The sequence below is a fragment of the Carassius auratus genome, unplaced genomic scaffold (assembly GCF_003368295.1).
Source record: "Carassius auratus strain Wakin unplaced genomic scaffold, ASM336829v1 scaf_tig00216014, whole genome shotgun sequence".
Taxonomy (NCBI): Eukaryota; Metazoa; Chordata; class Actinopteri; order Cypriniformes; family Cyprinidae; genus Carassius; species Carassius auratus.
In genome coordinates, this window is record NW_020528362.1 from 1097819 (window position 1) to 1116976 (window position 19158).

Here is a 19158-nt window from a genome sequence, read left to right on the forward strand (position 1 = left end):
TATGCAGGCATTAGCATGGAAGTGATGTGATCTGAGGCTCCGAGGTGGGGGAGGGCTTTGTAGGCTCCTCTCTGTGTTTGTAAACAAGGTCTAAAATTGTATTACCTCGTGTTGGAAGGTTAATGTGTTGGTGTGTTTTTGGAAACCCACTCTTTAATTCTGCATGGTTGAAATCCCCAGCTATGATGAGAAAAGCATCGGGGTGTGCTGTCTGCTGCTCACTGATGAGCTGGTTCAGTTCATTTACTGCATCGTTACTGTTACTGTTGCTGTTGCTGTTGTTTGGAGGAATGTAAACAGCAACGAGCAGTATGGCTGTATATTCCCTCGGTAGATAAGAAGGATTAGCACTTAATAATCCTAAACTCCAGCAGGGGTGAGCAGTGTTTGCACCACGCATCATTGATGTAAACACAAATACCTCTGCGCTAACCCCTCTTCTGCTTCCTCTCACGACGCTTATTTTGCCTCCGCACAACACCGTTCTGACGGGACAGAGAGAAGCCCCTGCGTGTGGATGTGTCGCCATCTTGCATACATTGTAATTGTAATTGTTGATGAGAGAATAACTCAGATAAGAGCGGGTCTTACATGAACAGAACTACATTAGAAGTCAGCTCATGATTTACTTGCTATTCTCTGATCTGTTCATAATCTGTGAGGCTTTGGCTGTGAACGAACAAAACAAAGCAGTGTGAGAACAATTACTGAACACTTTCTCTTTTCAAGGAGAAAATCAGCTTTAACAGCTTTCATGCACTAAAAGAGTAAATATCTTCGAATGGGTCTGGTTTTCTTCCTATTTCTTGATGTATTTGTGTGTAGAGTTTGTCTCCTCCCTCATCTCTTCTTGAAGTGTGAAAAGCAGGAAGTGTCTGATTTAGTTCAAACAGTCTGTTAATGTGTCAGTATGGGCTCCAGTGCACTGTCTCTCACACTCTGTGAGTATTTCATTATATTCTACACTATCTTCTGTTTTTAATACAGTATTCAGCTGAAGATTAATGCTTGTGCTGTGTGTAGGAGGGTCTATGAATCCACCGTCTTGCTGTTTATCATATTCTTTATTGTTCAGATTAATGTGATGATATGTTACGTGTGGATCAGATCCAGAGTTTGAGAGAACATGTATTTATCTGTGCTGCTTGAGAAAGATTGAGGCTCTGTGGACGTGTGCTTTTGCTTGGTTTTGTTATAATACACGTTCTTCATATTTCAGGAAGTTCAGTTAAATCAGATGTATTTGTTTAATATGAGTTTGGTGTTGTGTGATATTGTTTCTTTAAATAGACTTTCCATCAGAGACATCAAGAGTTTGAGAACAGTTTTCATCAATTTTAATTCTTTCTGCTAGTCTTATTGAAAATGAATTGTGCATATAGTCCTCCCAAAAAATTTTGGTTCGTTAAATCACTCTTTAAAATGACTGAAATTCATTGCAGAAAACACAGTCTATCAAACATGTCACATTTGCCAAAAAATGATGCTCAAATGTTTCTCTGAACTAACTTCCGTTTTCTGAGACACTTTTAAAATAATTTTTAACCAGTTTATCTCAACATCATTTTTAGCAGATTTGTGAAGTCTGTTCTCAGCAGAAAAACCACAGCTGTAGTTCATCATTAACATATGAACATGTTCCTCTAACACGTGACACTCAGAAAGTGTGTTCAGTCTTCATTCTGAACAACATATTTATTGTTTCTTAATATACTTCATATACATACTCACCGCTGGTTCACTTTAACTGAACTGAGATTGGTTCATTTAAAATATACTTCATGTGAAAACACACTAAGTGTTCAGATTCTTTCACAGTCACTATAGTGTCACAATGAACCCTTGAGCTGCTGAAAACACTGTAACACATTTGAAGGGCAGCCCTTTCAACAAGTGCGCTTAAATTAGGTTTTATTAATATTGAGATTATGGACCTCAGTTTTTGAGAGGAAAAAAAAGCATTATTTGTGTTTCATTTTGTCACTAAGCACTAAATTATAAAAATAATATGCACTGTCCATCACACTATAGTGTGTTTCAGGCTCAGATCAATGATGTCTGCAATCGATCAGTCTTTAAAAATAAATTCAAAGTCTGTCTCAATTGAAAGAAAACAAGGTGACAAAAATATTGAATTTAATATTTGGTGATATAGAGCATAATGAGAGATTTACAAGCTATTTTTGTAGGCCGGTCATTTTTGACCCGGAACACAGAAAGTGTAATAAGGTGAGGGAAAATTTTCCAAAAATAATAGAAAAAATGTTGGGAATATGTAACTCTGTGAGAAAAGTCAGTAGGTTTTAGTCCAGTGTCACAACATTAAGTTGTATTAAAAAAAAAAATAATAATAATTTTTTTTTTATAAATTCTCTATGATTCAGTGAAGAGTCAGTGATGAGAAACAATCATCACATTAATGTTCATATCTGCTTGTAATGTGTGTTATATATATATATATATATATATATATATATATATATATAGTTTTGTTTATCTAAAGAACACGTTATTATTTTTTTTTCTTCTCATCTCTTTTAATTGGTTAAATCAAATACACTGCTGGACAATAAACAGTCATTTGTGTTCTATATTTTTCTCTATATTTTCTCTATATTGTGGTTTATATACTTTTACATATATATATATATATATATATATATATATATATATATATATATATATATATATATATATATATATATATATATATATATATATAAAATATATTTTATCATTTCAATACTATAATAGATAAATTAGCACTGTTTCACATTTTATTATTTTGTTAGCCTACCTGAAGATGACACACACATAAACCATATATTATTATTATTATTATTATTATTATTATTATTATTATTATTATTATTATTATTATTATATTATTATTTCATCACATATTCGTTGTCTTCATATAGTGCTATTGTCAGTCTAAACGTTTCTGTTTTTTATTCAGCTTAGCTTCGATAGCTGATAGTTTGCTAGAAGGGAAACAGAGCACATCGATATTGTGTTATTTCTGTTTTCTGAACAACAATTAATTACTGTATTTGATTTTCTGCACGAGAACACACTCCAGCTTCCAGTATGAATTAAATATAAACTGCATGAGAGGGTTTTGCGCTCCTATAGACATGTGCGGTAATGCGATATATCATGGTAGGCAAGGCAAGGCAAGTTTATTTCTATAGCACATTTCGTAAACAATGGTAATTCAAAGTGCTTTACATAAAAGAAAGTAAAATAATAATGAAGAAAAATAATAACAAGAATAAAACAAGCAATTTTAAAACTTTTAAAATTATTTTTAAAAATTACTTATTTAAAATGAATTTAAAACAGTTAGAAAATTATTTAACATAATAATAAATAATAAAAAAAAACTGTGAAAATATAGTGCAATCAGTTCGGACATTGCACAGTGCTCATTCAATAAATGCACAGCTAAACAGATGAGTTTTGACTCTAGATTTAAATGTGACTAGTGTTTTAGCACATCTGATCTCTTCTGGAAGCTGATTCCAGCTGCGGACGGCATAGTAACTAAAGGAGGACTCCCCTTGTTTTGTGTGAACCCTTGGTATTTCTAACTGACTCGATCCTAATGATCTGAGTGCTCTGTTAGGTTTATATTCAGTGAGCATATCTGCAATATATTTCAGTCCTAGGTCATTTAGTGACTTATAAACGAGTAAAAGTACTTTAAAATCAATCCTAAATGTAACTGGAAGCCAGTGTAAGGACCTGAGGACTGGTGTGATATGCTCAATTAATTAGTAATTAATTGGTAATTAATATGCATGATGTTGTTATCATGACCATTTCTAAATACCATGAATAATTATATATAAAAAATATTCATAATTTGGAATGCATTTTAAGAATACTATTCCCATCAACTGGTCAAAATACACAACACCTCTGTTTACTGCTTGAAGAGCGTGTGTTCTGATGTAATCAAGCACGCATGGGGAACACGTGAGAGACGCGCTGAATGAAAGCACATTCACTCTCTGACAGCAGATGGCGCTAAATAATGAAATGCAGCCGTTACCCTGGAAACCCCATAAATAAAGCAGCTGCAATACTTTCTAAAATGTATTTAAATGGACATTCAAATTTGAGGTTCTGCTATGGTGTTCATCACAGCGCCAAATACATAAATATTTAGACTTAATAGGCTATTGAAAAAAAAAAATCTGGACTAGAACATGCCCTAGAGTTTTGATTCTTTATTATTCGTTCACACTTTACATTAAGGCTTCACTAGTTAACATTAGTTATACTACGGGCGGTTGAATGCTTGAATCTGATTGGCTGATGAACATTCTGAGGTGTGACATTATTTTCTGGGAAACGCACAGTGAATGTATTTCCAGGCAGCTCTCTGACCGCATTACAGTTCCAGATCACTTCACATAGTTAACAGTAATAACGGTCACGCAGTTTGCACAAGAAGTGTTGTCAGCGCTGCCCTGACGATTTGATCAGTCAGCAACTTACAGGCTACAGATGACATTTCTCACTAGCGAGGTAATAATAGCGCTGTTTAGAGACGCACAGAGGTACATTAGCATTCACACAAGCATATTTTAAAATACTGACCCAAAAGAATGATCTGTTCACAAATCGCATCATGAACTTCTATTACAAAGTCAAAGATGATCTATTATTGAACATCTCGAATAAATAAAGACTTCAAGTTCATCTGTAAAACACATAAAGCTATCGTTCGAGTTTATAAACTTCTATTCCATGCATGATTCGTATGGATCTGTTAATTGAACGCAAAGTGTGAGTTCTAGAAGAATGTATGTGTCGTGATGAGCATGTATCGCTCACTAGGAGTCGCTAAATGAACGGAGGATCAGTTGCCCTATTGGTTAAAATCCCCAAACTGTATACTTAAATATTAAATTAATTAATGACCTCAAAACAGTGGCAGATGCGTTATGTTGTGGTGGGCTGCAGTGGGTCAGAAAGTCCAGGGCCACTTTTTGGTCCCAGTCCGTCCCTGTCTCAAGCCTCCGTTACCAGCATTGGAAGAGATGCGTTAGAGAAGTCCTACTCACAATAGCGATTTAAGTTCACAAACCAGACGAATCCCTTTAATTAAATCATCAGATCGATGTCTTGAGGTGTGGTAAATGTACTTTATTCACGTCGTGACCACATCTCCACCTCGGGTGTGCATTATTTTTCTAATAATTCAGCGGCCCATTGTCAATTATTCCTTACTTAATTCATTAGTCAACATAAACTGCCAATGATAAAATTATTCTGAACATTCATTAATCTTAGATATTCAAATATTTAATAATACTGTATACCGTGGTAAAAGCATGAGCAATTAATCGCAACAAGAAAATTATGTACAGACATATCCCAAGTGCTCAATAATGTTCACATCGGCTCATTTCTGATACAATTAAGACGCCGCGTCATTCATAAACTATTTTGTCTCTTTAATTTAAATCTAGACTTTTTCACTCTGTCTCTTGAACATCTCGAGCTGAACACACTTGACTGAAAACATGTGTGAGACAAATGTAGATTTTAATAAAAGTGTGAGGAGTGGAGAGACAGGTTGAGTGTATTCTAGACCCATGCTGTGATGACATTGTGTGTGTTAAATGATGGAGAATATCCTCCATCGGTTCTCATGGAGCATCAAAACAGAGAAACACTTTCAGCTGAAACTCTAGACATGTTTCTGTGATCTGCATTGTGTTGAACCAATGGAAATGATTCATATCTGTTTCTTCTGTGTTTAGTGCTGATGTCCTTCATCCACTCTGGACTCACTCAAGGTATTGTGCTCTACTGATTTACATTTGATTTATTAAATATGAATAGTGTTGTAGTAGTTTATTTGTCTACATGGATCACATGAGGATCACACATTTGTCTCTTTGCTGATAATTCATCTCCATATTTTGCTGTTGTTCATCTTCACTCAGCATCATTTATATGTGTAGCTCCTCATGCTGTAAAACACTGCTGTGGGGGAAGTTGTAGCTTCATGGTTAGAGAGTCAGACTCGTAACCCAAAGGTTGTGGGTTCGAGTCTTATACTGACAGTGATTGTAGGTGGAAGGAGTGAATGTACAGAGTCTCTCTCTCTCCTTCAAAACCACGACTGAGGTGTGTGTGTGTGTGTGTGTGTGTGTGTGTGTGTGTGTGTGTGTGTGTGTGTGTGTGTGTGTGTGCTCTTGTTTTTGTGACATCAGGACACAACTCTGTATAATGACATGGGTATGACACAGGTATTACAAGGAGAGGGTGACTTATGAGGACATAACCCATGTCCCCATTTGTCAAAACACTTATAAATCATACAGAATTAGTTTTTTTGAGAAAGTAAAAATGCACAAAGTTTCCTGTGAGGGTTAGGTTTAGGGGTAGGGTTGGTGAATGGCGATAGAATATACAGTTTCTACAGTATAAAAACCATTACACCTATGGGATGAACACACTTTACACAAAAACAATCATGTGTGTGTGTGTGTGTGTGTGTGTTCACTGCTGAGTGTGTGTGTGTGTGTGTGTTCACTGCTCTCTCTCTCTGTGTGTGTGTGTGTTCACTGCTGTGTGTGTGTTCACTGCTGAGTGTGTGTGTGTGTGTGTGTGTGTTCACTGCTCTCTCTCTGTGTGTGTGTGTGTGTGTGTGTGTGTTCACTGCTGTGTGTGTGTGTGTGTGTGTGTGTGTTCACTGCTGTGGGCATGTTTTTGTGACATATCAGGACACATCTCTGTATAATGACATGGGTATGACACAGGTATTACAAGGAGAGGGTGACTTATGAGGACATAACCCATGTCCCCATTTTTCAAAACACTTATAAATCATACAGAATTAGTTATTTTGAGAAAGTAAAACTGCACAAAGTTTCCTGTGAGGGTTAGGGTTAGGGGTAGGGTTAGTGAATGGCGATAGAATATACAGTTTCTACAGTATAAAAACCATTACGCCTATGGGATGTCCCCACTTTTCACAAAAACAAACGTGTGTGTGTGTGTGTGTGTGTGTGTGTGTGTGTGTGTGTGTGTACGTACTTTGGATGGGATAAATGGAGAGCACTAATTCAGAGTGTGTGTCATCTTGGCCACATGTCCATCACTATTTCTGCTGTTTATGATGAAAGTTAAAATAAATAAATAAATAAATAAAAAGCTTATTGTAGTCGATTGCAAAAATAACCATGAGCCATTAACTCTTTTGTGTTGTTCAGGTTATTTTAGATGCCAAATGACCACATAAATAAATAAATGTTCCCTTCATATAAATGGCATGAAATCCGTGACTTTGTAGAACCTGCTAGCTCTACAATTAAAAAAATACTCTGTTACATAATTTGTTAGAATATTGCAAAAATGGTACTTTAATACAAAAAAAGTTAATCTTTGAAAAAGAGTCGTTTGTTTTATTGTTATTGTTTTGTTGTTTTATTTTTATAAGGATGTTTCAATGTCTCCAGACCAATCTGAGTGATTATTGCAGCCATCTAGAGGATGTAGATGTAATTTCATGTTATTTTATGTAATTATAACTATCACCCATCCCCTCTGTGGGACGCCTACATTTACTTCACTGTATTACAATTAAATCTAATCTAATCTTGACAAACTATGTATCATTGGAAAGGTCTAAGACTCCCAAATATATATTTTACCAATGTTTTTCGTAAAAAATGATGTAGGAAAAGTAATAGATTAATTCATGACAAGAGTGCACCGTCAAAAACTACATCATAACAGGAGTTCTGACCTTCGTAAAAAAAAAAAAAAAAAAAAAAAAAAAGACTTTCCTTGTTGCCTTTTTCTCTATCACATTTTAGAAATCATCAGAAATTATATATCAACTGAAAAATTAAAATCTCAAAATTCATCATTTAAAACCCATTTTAAAATCAGACATTGCATTACCGTGTAAATGGTACATCAATATCATGTTACAAAATGTTTTCATTCATGAATTCTAAAAATTTAAGTTTGGATCGTGCACTACAAAGTCTATGTTCAAAAATGTGAGTGACAGTTAAGTAAGGGCAGCGATCTCCCACTAAGACATAACACACTGACCATGATATCACCATGAGTGAAAGCTAGAATTCACATAAAAAGTTAAATTCATGTATATTATTGTCCATCATGTTCGAATTAATTCAGGTATACTTTGTAAATCAATTGTAGAGTAAAATCATTGATAAAGTGATTGATATTACAGAAGAGAAGAGAGAAGAAACAGTATTTGATCATGTGGTCTGAGTGTTCAAACTAAATCAAGGTTTCTCAAAGTGTTCTCAAAGTGGCCCATAGACATGAACTGATGACCACTGAGAAAAATGTGATAATATAAGAAAATAAAATAACATCATTACATGACATGACTATATATTTGTATTACATTACTGTTAGTGTATAAGCTTTATAAGATTTCACTAATTAAATAATTTTGATTACTACAGTTAAAGAAGAAAAAAACAAAAGTTCCAACAATCTAAGAGTACTCAGGATTTGCTTAAACACTTAAAATTATGAAGGGGTTCTTAGAATTATTATTTTTTTAAATAAAAAATAAAATAAAATAAAAATCCCATGCAAGGGGTCCCTGTCCTAAACCAGCAGCACATCAGGTTCAGATCTCGTGTACTAACTAAACTTAATGATGTTCATTCAACACAGTGTTAGTTGAAGGAGTCTGACAACAGAACCTAGAAGATAGATCAACTTTACCATTTTCTCTTAAGATTATTATCATAATGATCTCTAAAATAAATGCTTTATTAAAACCTCTGACTGAAAACAGCGCCATCTACCGACCAGAACAAGAACTGTTCAATAATGTTTTAATAACTTTCTCATTTCAAAATACAGCTGAATTGACAAAACAATAAATTAATGAAAACATTTTATGACAACTTTTATTCATGATGTAGCAAATTTTAACCACAACTATATCACTATCAACTACAAGAAGTCAGATATTCAGAGTTTATTTTCTTCTGTTCACAGATTCACCCGATTCTACTCTGACTGTGACTCCAGACAGTCCTGTATTCACTGGAGAGAGAGTGATTCTGAAGTGTGTGATTGAGTCTTACAGAGACTGGACATTGAGAAATTACATGATTGATGACCGGACACCTGAGTGGAGATATTACAGAGACTGGAGATATGTGTGGTATAAAGGCAGTGTAAAGTTACAGTCAATCAGTCGTTACACTGTAAACACAGACACTCTCACTATCAAAGCAGTAACTACATCTGATGAGGGTCAGTACACGTGTAGAGGACGGAGAGATAAAAGACCAAACTCATCACAATCAAGCTCTGTTTCTCTCACTGTGATGGGTGAGTTAAATATCATCATCCTCATAAACTCTCTCTGCTGTCACACATCCAGTTGTCTGGACTTTTATTTTTACTTTTTTTTGTTGAGAATAAATCTTACTGCTTATGAATTTCAGCACAGTATTTTGTTCATTAGATACGTTATGTAGAGTCTGCAAGTGTGTGAAACAAAAAAAAAGAGATGTAGACCAGATATGAATATTAATGTTTCTTTTTTTTTACCATTATTTACAAATATGTTTGATGAAATTAATAACTAAAATCAAACTTAATTTTGTTAAGTTTAATTTAATAGAATGTATTTTTCCTCTCTCTCTCTCTCTCTCTCTCTCTCTCTCTCTCTCTCTCTCTCTCTCATGAAGAGGTTTTGAGTTAAAAACACTGATCATGATGAAGTATTTTTTTCAATATCTCCTCATCTGTGTATTAATACAGAGAGACCAGAAGCTGTAGTGAAGGTGTCTCCAGATCAGCGTGTGTTCAGAGGAGAGACAGTCACTCTCACATGTGTCATACAGAGAGGAGGAGACATTCAGTGGACATACAGCTGGTTTAAAGATGGTTCAGTCATCAGAGACGTCACTGAGAGAGTCTTCACCATCACATCTGTGTCTGATAGAACTGAATACAGCTGTAGAGGAGAGAGATCAGACTCACAGACATCACACACCAGTGCTGCTCTTACACTGACTGTATCAGGTCAGTCTGATGATTCTCTTTAATGATCTTTAAATCTATATTTGTGGATCAACACTTCTCTTATACTCTTCTGTATCAGCCACAACTTTCATCTGCAGAGGACTGAAACTATTCACTTTTTAAGACCTGTTCACATCAAGAAAATAACAAGAAAATATCTGTATCAGTGAATGATAACATCAGAGAATAATTATGTTCTGTTTGATATGAGTGTGTGCTGTAGTTTAATCATCTGACAAATGATTTGCTGGATTCTGTTTTTTCTTTTCTTCAAAAGATCATCATTCCTTTATTTTTAAAATTCTTTTCACTTTGTATTTTCATGATTTAATTATTAGCTTGTCATCAGTTCACAAACTCCTGCTAGTTCCCTCATGAACCCCAGTTTGGGAAACGTGTCTCTCTCTTTGAAGAATCAGTGAAGACACAAAGATGCCAAAATTAAACTTTATTGGTGGAGACAACAACACCAAAATGCCTCCAGGACATCTGACTCTCTCACAGTATATACGGACGAGACAAAAGCCCACCAGGGCGGTGCAGAAGACCACCACATCCGTGTGGTCAAGACAGAAGCCCACCAGGGTGGCGCAGAAGACCACCACAGTGGGATCGATGACATAGGAGAGCGAGTCTGGTTAGGCAAGTCTGAAACAGAGAACATGAACAAGTTAAGGGTAGCCTCCGTGGCCACAACAGGATCAGTCGAGTGCTCAGAGAGTTCGGCTGAGACGTGACGAGGCTCTGGAAGTTCCGCAGAGGCGAGGAGAGGCTCTGGTGATTCAGCAGAGGCATGGAGAGGCTCTGTTAGTTCAGCAGAGACGTCGATAGACTCTGGTAATCCCATGCTGTTTAGCCTGGATTCCAGAAGATCAATGCTGACTTGACTCTGCTCATGAAGATCATTGGTGGCCTGACTCTGCTCATTAAGATCATTGGTGACTTGCATTTGTTTATTAAGATCATTGGTGACTTGCATTTGCCCACGAAGATCAATGGTGACTTGACTTTGTTCGTGAAGAATACTGGTGACTGGACTTTGCCCATGAAGATCATTGGTGACTTGCCCTTGTCCATGAATTTCACCGGTGACTTGACTTGACTCCAGAAGGTCAACGGTGACTAGCCCTCACTCTGAAAGGTCAGCGGTGACTAGCCCTGACTCTGGAAGGTTAACGGTGACTAGCCCTGACTCTGGAAGGTTAACGGTGACTAGCCCTGACTCTGGAAGGTTAACGGTGACTAGCCCTGACTCTGGAAGGTCAACGGTGACTCGCCCTGACTCTGGAAGGTCAACGGTGACTAGCCCTGACTCTGGAGGGTCAATGGTGACTAGCCCTGACTCTGGTAAGTCAACGGTGACTAGCCCTGACTCTGGAAGGTCAACGGTGACTAGCCCTGACTCTGGAGGGTCAATGGTGACTAGCCCTGACTCTGGTAAGTCAACAGTGACTAGCCCTGACTCTGGAAGGCAAGGCAAGGCAAGTTTATTTATATAGCACATTTCGTAAACAATGGTAATTCAAAGTGCTTTACATAAAAGAAAGTAAAATAATCATGAAGAAAAATAATAACAAAAATAAAACAAGCAATTTTAAAATTTTTAAAATGATTAAAACATTTAAAAACAGTTAGAAAATTATTTTACATAAAAAAATAAAATAAAATAAAACAGTGAAAATATAGTGCAATCAGTTCGGACAATACACAGTGCTCATTCAATAAATGCACAGCTAAACAGATGCGTTTTGAGTCTAGATTTAAATGTGACTAGTGTTTTAGCACATCTGATCTCTTCTGGAAGCTGATTCCAACTGCGGGCAGCATAGTAACTAAAGGCGGACTCCCCTTGTTTTGTGTGAACCCTTGGTATTTCTAACTGACTCGATACTAGTGATCTGAGTGCTCTGTTAGGTTTATATTCAGTGAACATATCTGCAATATATTTCAGTCCTAGGTCATTTAGTGACTTATACATGAGTAAAACTACTTTAAAATCAATCCTAAATGTAACTGGAAGCCAGTGTAAGGACCTGAGGACTGGTGTGATATGCTCAGATTTTCTGGTTCTAGTCAGAATCCTGGCAGCAGCATTCTGGATGAGCTGCAGCTGTCTAATGGTCTTTTTGGGAAGGCCGGTGAGGAGCCCATTACAATAGTCCACCCTGCTGGTGATAAAGGCATGAACAAGTTTCTCCAAGTCTTGACTGGAAACAAAACATCGAATTCTTGCAATGTTTTTTAAATAATATGCTGATTTAGTTACTGCTTTGACATGACTACTGAAACTAAGGTCTGTCTCCAGAATCACAACAAGATTTCTGACTTGATTTTTAGTTGTTAGACCCCTAGAGTCAAGGTATGCATTCACCTTGAACACTTCATCTTTGTTTCCAAATGCAATGACTTCAGTTTTTTCCTTATTTAACTGAAGATAGTTCTGGCACATCCAACTATTAATTTCATCAATGCATTGGCAGAGGGAGTCAATGGGGCTGTAGTCATTTGGAGATAAGGCTAGGTAAATCTGGGTATCATCAGCATAGCTGTGGTAGGCAATTTGGTTCTTTCTCATTATTTGACTTAGTGGAAGCATATACAGGCTAAACAAGAGTGGTGCAAGAATTGAGCCTTGTGGGACTCCGCATGTCATGGACGTCCACTTAGACTTATGCTCTCCTATACTCACATAATAGCCTCTCCCTTCTAAGTATGACCTGAACCATTTGAGTACCATCCCAGAAAGCCCAACCCAGTTTTCCAGTCTCTCTAGTAGTATGTTATGATCAACAGTGTCAAACGCAGCATTGAGATCTAGCAATACCAGCACCGATATTTTGCCAGAGTCACAATTTAAACGAATATCATTTATTATCTTAATGAGTGCTGTCTCTGTGCTGTGATGCGGTCGGAAACCAGATTGAAAATTGTCCAGGTATCCATTTGAGTTTAAGTATTTGTTCAGCTGATTAAAAACTACCTTTTCTATAATTTTGCCTATAAAAGGAAGATTAGATATTGGTCTAAAATTGCTCAAAATTGTGTTATCAAGATTGTTCTTTTCCTGATATTTATGATCTTCTCAGAAAAGAGAGAAACAAACTCTGTCTGAGAGCATATCACTGGGAATCTGACTTTGGGGGTTTGTCAGTCTCTCAACAGTGGCAAAAAGAGTACGAGTGTTATTTAAGTTACTGTTTATAAGGTTTGAGAAGAAATTCTGTCTAGATGTGGCTAGTTTCACATTAAAAGCATGAAGGCTGTCTTTATAGATGCTATAGTGAATTTCAAGTTTCGTCTTCCTCCACATCCGCTCTGCTTTTCTGCATTGTCTTTTCATAGTCTGAACTGCTGTTGATCTTCTCCAAACTGATTTCTCTCTTCTTGTTTTCTTACTGACTATTATTGGTGCAATATCATCAATAACATTCTTAACTTTTGAGTTGAAGGAATCGAGGAGAATATCAACAGAGTCTGCAGAAATAATTGGTGTTAAAGATATAGCCTCCATAAATAGTACACTTGTGTTCTCGTTGATGCATCTCCTTCTGACAGAGACATATCTAGCTAGTGGTAGCAGAGATCAATATATCAAAGAAAATACAGAAGTGAACAGATAGTGCTATGTCCTTAGTAACAATGGATGAAATGTTTAGACCCCTACTGATGATTAAGTCTAGAGTGTGTCCACCTTTGTGTGTGGGTCCATGCACATGCTGAATCAGGTCAAAAGTGTTTAGAACCGTTTTCATTTCTTTTGTAGTTTTGTTTTCTGCATTATCTATGTGAATATTAAAATCCCCTGCAATTGCAAAACAGTCAATCTCTGAGGAAATTATTGATAACATTTCTGTGACCTCTTCAACAAAGGCTGGAGAGTATTTTAGAGGCCTGTAAATAATAATAAACAGAATACGTGGGGCACCTTTCAGCACAATCCCTAGATATTCGAAAGACAAGTACTGACCAAATGACACTTGCTTGCATTGATAGACATCTTTAAATAGAGCAACTACACCCCCACCTCTCCTAACAGTCCTGCAGACACTCATGTAAGTGACGTTAGGAGGGGCTGCTTCATTTAGGACTGTTGCACTGCAGCTGTCTTCTAGCCATGTTTCATTTAGAAACATAAAATCCAGATTGTTTGTGGTTATAAAGTCATTGATTAGAAATGATTTATTTTTTAGTGAGCAAATGTTTAAAAGTGCTAACTTGATGGCAGTGCTTTGTGTCTTTACATCAATCTTAGTTTGATGCATAATAGGCTGCAGATTAGATGAGTTTGCCCTTCGGCTTGAGATGGCCTTAGACTTTCTATCACGTGATAAAACTGAAATAGAGAAAGCTACAGGCACACTGGGTTCCCACACTGGGCTTGTTGTGTAAGCATTTGTGAATGTTGCTGCTATTATATTGGGGACCCGACACATATCACTGAGAGCTGCTATCAGTTGTTTTTGGTTCACCTTCAGCAGAAAGAGGGTTTGGGCCCTGGCATTGTGGCAGCGGTCGGAGAGCTCTCATAGGAACAGGGCCCACAGGCTTTGGTGGTTGGGGGGCCCGCCTTTTTTTTGTTGATATCTGTGGGCTAGCAGCGAATGAGTGGGAGAGTTTAGTCCCAGCATACACCAATTCCTCCATTTTCTGTGAGAAGCACAGAAGTGGAGATGCTGGAGAGAGGGATAATGTGTCTGGTGAGATGGGCTGTGTCTCTGGTGTTTCTGGTGGCTGTGATGTGTTGTCCTGGCTTCCCTGGCTGTTTTCCAAAAAGTCGTCCTCGGGTGGTGAATCTTGTAGCTGTTTTGATACATCACAGTCAGTCTGTGAGGAGCTCTGTGGGCAGGGCTCAGCAGGGATAGTGTCTATCAGCAGTGTTTGTTTTGGCTGCATGGTGTTGTCAGTGTCCTTGTAGGATATGTCAACCACATGATGACTCGGACCTGGTGTGTGTGTGCTGAATGGATTGACACACTCTGCTGAAGGATGACGGAGGGAGAAGTAGATATTGTCCTTAAACACTCTTGCACCAAGTTTGTTTGGGTGGAGGCCATCCGGTTTAAACAATTGTCTATGGCCCCAGAAAAGATTGAAGTTGTCGATGAAATTTACTCCTTTTATATTACAAGATCTTTGTAGCCATGTGTTCAGCCCAAGCAACCGTGAAAACATATTTGTTCCCCTTGCTGGGAGTGGTCCACTGATGAACGACTGAACTTTGAGTCTTTGAAGTGTTTCAAAGAGTTCACTGAAGTCCTTCTTAAGGAGTTCTGACTGCTCTTTCCAAATATCATTCTTCCCCACATGGATAATGATTCGATTTGCAGTCTTGTGCTTCATCAGAATGTTCTGAAGTTCCTTGTTCACATCAGAGACCGTTGCTTGAGGAAGGCAGCATGTTGTTGTAGTCCTGCTACCAATGTTTCTGATAACAGAGTCACCCACTATCAGAGTCCTGGGCTCGGCTGCGCTCTGAGCTGAATGCCGCTGTCTGCTTGACCTTGAGCGCCTGTTAGTAGCGACGTTAGCTGCTAGCTGATCAGATCCATGTTTAAATACATTTGGGGATTCCTCACCCACATTCATCAATGCTTCAAATCTGTTCTCAAGATGTATAGGGGGTGGTAAAATACCAGTATTTACAAGCCTTGTCATAGTCGAATCTGGGGTAGAGGAAGCTATGGCAGCAATACGAGAAACTCGTGACAATCTGATGTCTCGTGTCCCTTTGGGTCTCGCTCCCTGTTTGTGCCATCGATTAGTGTGGTGATCAGTTTCGGCTTGTTCCTCTACACTTGGTATAAACTGTTGAGATTCAGAAGATTCATGGGACTCACCGGCTGTATACTGAGAGGGTCCATGACAACGGTCTGCTAAGTGTTCGGTCTGTTTTGGAAGTCCAGAAAGTAACTTTGTTTCAAGAATCACAATCCTTTGTAGAAGTTTGCAGCAGTTCATGCAACAAGTAGATCCAACAGGAGGCATTTTCTCTCTCTTCTGTTTGAATGTAGGCAGTTGTTTTCCCATCTCCGGAATGTAAGCTGTTAGCAGTGGGAGACAAAGTCTTCTTTTTGTAGTATTATTCCAGTCCCAATGTTTTTAGTTTTAGTGTTTGTGGCAAAAATCTGTTGTTTGAGCACTGTGCTGATCTGCTAAAGTAAAAATCTTAGAAAAATCTGAGAAAAGTACAAAAATAAGATGCAAAGTGCAGATCAGTAAGCTAGAACGTCCGAACTGGAAGGTCAACAGTGATTAGCCCTGACTCTGGAAGGTCAGCGGTGACTAGCCCTGACTCTGGAAGGTCAGCGGTGACTAGCCCCGACTCTGGAGGGTCCACAAGCACCTGACACGACTCCGGAGGGTCAACTGTGGCTGTCATTCTGTGCAGAGGCGCTGGACAAGCAGCCATCTTGTGCCATAACTCTGGACCGGCAGCCATCTTGGGCCGTGGCAGTGGGCTGGTGGCCATTTCGGGCAGTGGCGCTGGGCCAACGGCCATCTTGCATCGTGGCACTGGGCTGGCGGCCACCTTGTGGACACCCAGGGAAACCGAGACCAGACAGCGTGACAATCACTGCTTCATTCAGGCTATTCTACAAACATATCTTAAATGCCTGATAAAAATGAGGTGACTTACAGATAATGAAACCGGAACATGACAAATGTTATGAAACATGACACAGTCTATGTATAATATTCATACTGTAAAAGTATATAATAATATAAAACAAAATATAATTATTTAATTAAAGCTGTTTAAATCACTTTATGTTTTTAATCTTAACAGACTTACCCAAAACTGAACTGACTGTGGATCCAAAGAGTCCTGTATTCACTGGAGAGAGAGTGAGTCTGAAGTGTGTGATTGAGTCTTACAGAGACTGGAGATATGAGTGGAATAAAGGCAGTGTAAAGTTACAGTCGTCTGAGCGTTACACTGTAAACACAGACACTCTCACTATCAGAGCAGTAACTACATCTGATGAGGGTCAGTACACGTGTAGAGGACAGAGAGATGAAAGACCAAACTCATCACAATCAAGCTCTGCTGTTTCTCTCTCTGTGACGGGTGAGTTTAATATCATTGTCCTCATAAACTCTCTCTGCTGCAAGGAAATCAAATTAGTTTTGCATTTTCCATTAGTTTTTATTTTTATTTTGTTTTGACTTTTTTAAATAGTTTTTAAGTGGGTTTGCTAGATTAGTTTAGTTTTTATTTTTTGAAAATGCTTCATTTTAGTTTAGTTTTTATTAGTTTTAGTTTTAGTTTGTCATAATTTGGGTTATTTGTCAGGGGCAAGATTCAAAAAGGTCAGAAAAAGTATTGTGTAATTATAACTCAACGAAAACATCATACAATTTTAGAAAATGTTCATTCAAAAATAAAACCAGTACATAAAATGTACACATGGGCACAATTTGTGATGATTCTGCCCTCGTGTCCTTGATTTTCCTCTAGTCTTGAGGCAGGATCATGACAGGCCCGTGTTTTGTGTACAAGCACATGGCCTTGTCTTTGGGCCATGTGCTTGTGTTGTCTCGTTTCCTTGCCCCGCCCCCCTTGTTATCCTAGTTTTGTCATTATTGCTTCACCTGTGTCACCTGTTATTTTATGATTAGTCTCTTTATTTCTATCCCCTTGTGTTCACTGTCCTGTGCGGTTCATTGTTACTCATTGTTACACTTTGAAGAGACGTTGTATTACCTGTAATTGTTTACCTGTAGTTAGAGTTCCTGTGTTAAGAGTCTTTTGTTTATTGTTTGTTCCTAGTCTTGTTAAATTATCTGTCTTTGCCCTAGTCGTGGTTTTCCCCCTCGTGGGTTTTGTTTTTCCCCTTTTTGTCCTCAATAAACCCTTTGTGTTGTGCATCCTGTCTGCGCTTGAGTTCATCCCGACCTTCCATGTGACAGAATGAACCGCCAAACAAACAACTCAGCAGACAGGATGTCCTCCGATCATCTGCGACAAGTGGAGTCTCTTAGGCACTGCTGGTTGTCATCCCCTACTGACAAGAAGAGGGTCACCCTCCCATACTCGTCCGAGGGTGAGTGGATCCTACGGAACTATGCCCGGCTATGGGAGAGTTTCTACCAGGAGGAGCCGCAGGTTTCTCCCTCGAGGTCCCCACCTTCTGCCAAGCTGCCAGTGATCCCAGAGGGTCATATCCTGGCCGTTGCAACACTGGGGGATCAGGCACATCCCTCCCCGAATCCTGAGGCACCTCCCACACCCTTCAGTCTCCACAAGAAGCGAGGGAGACGATTCTCGTGGGAATCTGCCTCGGAATCCTCGGCGTCAGAGTCAACCCTGCTTGAGACTGAACTTCCCCAACCAGTCACAGACCCAGCTGCGGCCTCTGCACCGCGACCAAGGAGAAAGAGGAGGAAGAGGGGTTCTTCCGGTCCTCCGTCTCTGTCTGATCCCGAGCCAGCCGCAGTGAGCGCTGATCCCGAGCCAGCCGCAGTGAGCGCTGATCCCGAGCCAGCCGCAGTGAGCGCTGATCCCGAGCCAGCCGCAGTGAGCGCTGATCCTGAACCAGCAACAGAGAGAACGGTGTCTGAGTCAGCAGTTGTGAGTGCTGAGGAGAGAGCCGTGGCCGACTCTGCTGCTGAAGCGGTGTTGCAGTCCGTTTCGGCTTGTCAAGAGATGCCAGTTGTCATTGCTGCCAAGACCCTGTCAGAATATTTGTCACGCCTAATCCAGATCCTAGAGGTCCCTGCCAGACCTGTCTTGTTCCTAGAGCCGCAGTGAGCGCCGATCCCGAGCCAGCCGCAGTGAACGCTGATTCCGAGCCAGCAGCAGTGAGCGCGGTTCCAGAGCCAGTTTCTGTCCACACCGATGCAGGGTCCAGAGATGTTGTTGAGTGTCCAGAGGTCACTCCTGTCATGTCCACAGATGTTGTCATGTGTCCAGAAGATGTTGTTGAGTGTCCAGAGGTCACTCCTGTCATGTCCACAGGTGTTGTCATTTGTCCAGAAGATGTTGTTGAGTGTCCAGAGGTCACTCCTGTCATGTCCACAGGTGTTGTCATGTGTCCAGAAGATGTTGTCTAGTGTCCAGAGGTTACTCCTGCCATGTCCACAGATGTGGTCAAGTGTCCA

General features: G+C 38.9%; 2 protein-coding genes across 2 annotated transcripts in view; both read left to right on the top strand.

The window, feature by feature from the left end:
- Window positions 1-19158, top strand: part of LOC113096652 (Fc receptor-like protein 5) — a 223646-nt gene that overhangs the window by 144795 nt on the left and 59693 nt on the right. The window lies entirely within an intron of this gene.
- LOC113096664 (sialoadhesin-like) lies at window positions 588-17488 on the top strand. The gene is made up of 5 exons (XM_026262082.1): window positions 588-941; window positions 5778-5813; window positions 9019-9357; window positions 9793-10056; window positions 16844-17488. The coding sequence occupies exons 1-5, from the start codon at window positions 911-913 to the stop codon at window positions 17221-17223; spliced, it is 1050 nt and encodes a 349-aa protein (XP_026117867.1). The 5' UTR covers window positions 588-910; the 3' UTR covers window positions 17224-17488.

Coding starts and splice junctions, on each gene's coding strand:
- LOC113096664 (XM_026262082.1), top strand. CDS start 911: ATGGGCTCCAGTGCACTGTCTCTCACACTCT. Junction 5,814..9,018: donor CCACTCTGGACTCACTCAAG/GTATTGTGCTCT, acceptor TTCTGTTCACAG/ATTCACCCGATTCTACTCTG. Junction 10,057..16,843: donor TCTTACACTGACTGTATCAG/GTCAGTCTGATG, acceptor TAATCTTAACAG/ACTTACCCAAAACTGAACTG.